The sequence below is a fragment of the Pollachius pollachius genome (genome assembly GCF_949987615.1).
Source record: "Pollachius pollachius genome assembly, chromosome: 12".
Lineage (NCBI taxonomy): Eukaryota > Metazoa > Chordata > Actinopteri > Gadiformes > Gadidae > Pollachius > Pollachius pollachius.
Window position 1 is genome coordinate 11,344,204 of NC_136945.1, and position 2,500 is coordinate 11,346,703.

Below are 2,500 nucleotides of genomic sequence, written 5' to 3' on the forward strand. Positions count from 1 at the left end.
GCATCTATGAATAGGTACCCAACTGTCTTTTTCTATTAACCTTGAATGAGAAAATGCAGAATGTTAGTTCGTTAAACTGTAGCAGAATGTCAAATCGCAGTTCATCGGAAGCAAGGTGATATCATTCAACAATCAAGCAAATTAAGTTTATACAGTTCCAGTTAAAGTGTCTATTGTTCCAGAAACCTATGTCCATCCAAAAGATTTATGTGAGTTCAGTGTCTGGCATCCACTTCAAAATTTCACTAGAAATCTACACAAAGAATTTTTCAATAACACGGCGTGCTGCCTAAACTTTTATATCCTTTGTGTTTATTCATAGCCATCGTCCTGTCTGTCTGGCCAACATTGTGAATTGTGTGATGCAATGTTGTTTTGGTTTGAGTGTAATTCTCCTTTGATGGATCTTCTTCGTCATTTCAACTAGTTACCCTTGTAATTGTGTCAAATCTTCCCTAGAAGGAACCTTTCCCCACACAGAGGGAGTCATCTTCATCAACCACCTTCATGTTGGGATCCTTTTGTGATTAACACTGGTGATAAGAATAGTTGACAGAAAATACCGCAACTGAACATAATCTGCACTTGCAGACGGCAAAATCATTGTGATTATTTTGTCTTTCATCCCATTTCTCAGATACAGAAAGAACATCACTTTGTTCTTAAGAAAAGCCCTCCAAACCATTCCACCCGTTCGGAAATCTTTAAAACCGCATAACGCTCGTTACAACCCATGTGTCACACTCTGCTTCTACCTGGTGCTCTGTAATTGCTAAAAAAGTTAAATTCAGTTTATTGTGACTTAAAAGTGAGATATGTTTTGCGCGGTAAAAGTAGCAGAGCAGGTTGTGGTAATGAAGGTCCTGTACAACACCAAGGTGCATTTGGGTCTGTGTTACTTTGGTTGAATCCTCAGTTTAAGAAAATAATATGGCTCTGGTTTTTAGGCAATACCTTCTTATTCAAACATGACGATGTCTATCCTGTGAGCTTGGGTCATTGAGTGTGTATGATTCTGGTTCTCCACGTGATTTTCTCACACATGTTGGGCAGGCGAGTTTCCTCTTTTTGTTGCAGGACGTCTCTTATCAGCCTGTGTGTTCTCACATTCACACTCCCTCCCTCTGACAAACACGCGCCTGTGTGTTTGTCTGTGTGTGTGTGTGTGTGTGTGTGTGTCAGTGGCCTACCAGGTGAAGCAGGGGACGTGCGAGGTGGTGGCCATCCACCGCTGCTGTAACAAGAACAAGATTGAGGAGCGCTCACAGACGGTCAAGTGCTCCTGTTTCCCGGGCCAGGTGGCCGGCACCACGCGGGCCAGGCCCTCCTGTGTGGAAGGTACACAACACACTCTTCTCTCTTTCTTATATTTCTCTCTTTCTCATCTCAGTCTCTGTCTGAGATGAGAAAGAGTGTCTATGTCACTCTCTCTCTCTCTGTCTTTTTCTCTCTCTCTCTCTCTCTCTCTCTCTCTCTCTCTCTGTCTTTTTTTCTCTCTCTCTCTCTCTCTCTGTCTTTTTCTCTCTCTCTCTCTCAGTTTCTGTCTCTCTCTGTCTTTCTCTCAGCCTTTCTCTCTCTCTCTCTCTCTCTCTCTTTCTCTCTCTCCATGTATATATATATATATATATATATATATATATATATATATATATATATATATATATATATATATATATATATATATATAACGTGTGTATGTAGTGTACAAAATATAGTTAAGAATTGTAGAAAGCCTTTGGCTATCCATTGATGACCTATATCCCCCAAAAAAGTCATTCACCCACCTGCGTACATTGTTCCAAGTGGAAAATCAGAAGCCTGTTGCTCATTCCCCATGGATAGAGATGGCTGTGCAAGGCATTCTGATAACCATGTGACCCACCATGCTAGCGGCGAGCCAACCAAGGGGACTGCACCAATATGGATACTATCTTCATGATCCCAATGTCGGACTATCTATCTGCATACATTGATTCTCCCGTTTGTTCATTGTGTCAGTGTCCAGATTAGGTTGCGTAAAAAGGATGAACATAATGGGAGAAAATACGAAGCATAATGAGTTAGCGTCGCTAGCACGCCGACAGACAGATGCACCTCTCCTGCAAGGTATTAAAGTTAGAGGCAGATAAAACACAGCTGTTGGGCTCAGCTAGCAGTCGACTCACGGGCCCCTTTGAAGCTCAAAGGACACATTTTAAAGGCTTAATTTAGTTAAAGACAAGATTTCCAATCCAGTGAGTCGTCTGTAGCGTGTGTATATCAGATGGTAATAGAGAGACATTACGTTCTGCTGCTGTGCACTTTGTCATAACTCCAGATGCATCCTTGCAGTAGATGTTCTTTTTCCTAACCAGGAGTGGCACATGATGATGAAACGATGGAGTTTTGGTGGACATAAGATTGTTTTGGAGTCGTAGGTATTTGTGTTGTTTTGTTCCTCCCTAATGTCTATACAGTTAGAAAAAGGACACGTGTTTGTTTTTTTGGAAAAACTACTTTT

The 2,500-nt window shown here is 41.3% G+C and overlaps 1 protein-coding gene across 1 annotated transcript in view; it reads left to right on the top strand.

Annotated features, from left to right (window-relative positions):
* Positions 1 to 2,500, top strand: part of tafa4b (TAFA chemokine like family member 4b) — a gene marked incomplete at both ends in the record, with an annotated part of 34,749 nt that overhangs the window by 8,724 nt on the left and 23,525 nt on the right. The window contains 1 exon segment of the mRNA XM_079747638.1: positions 1,183 to 1,338. Within this exon segment, the coding sequence (XP_079603764.1) occupies positions 1,183 to 1,338 (156 nt within the window).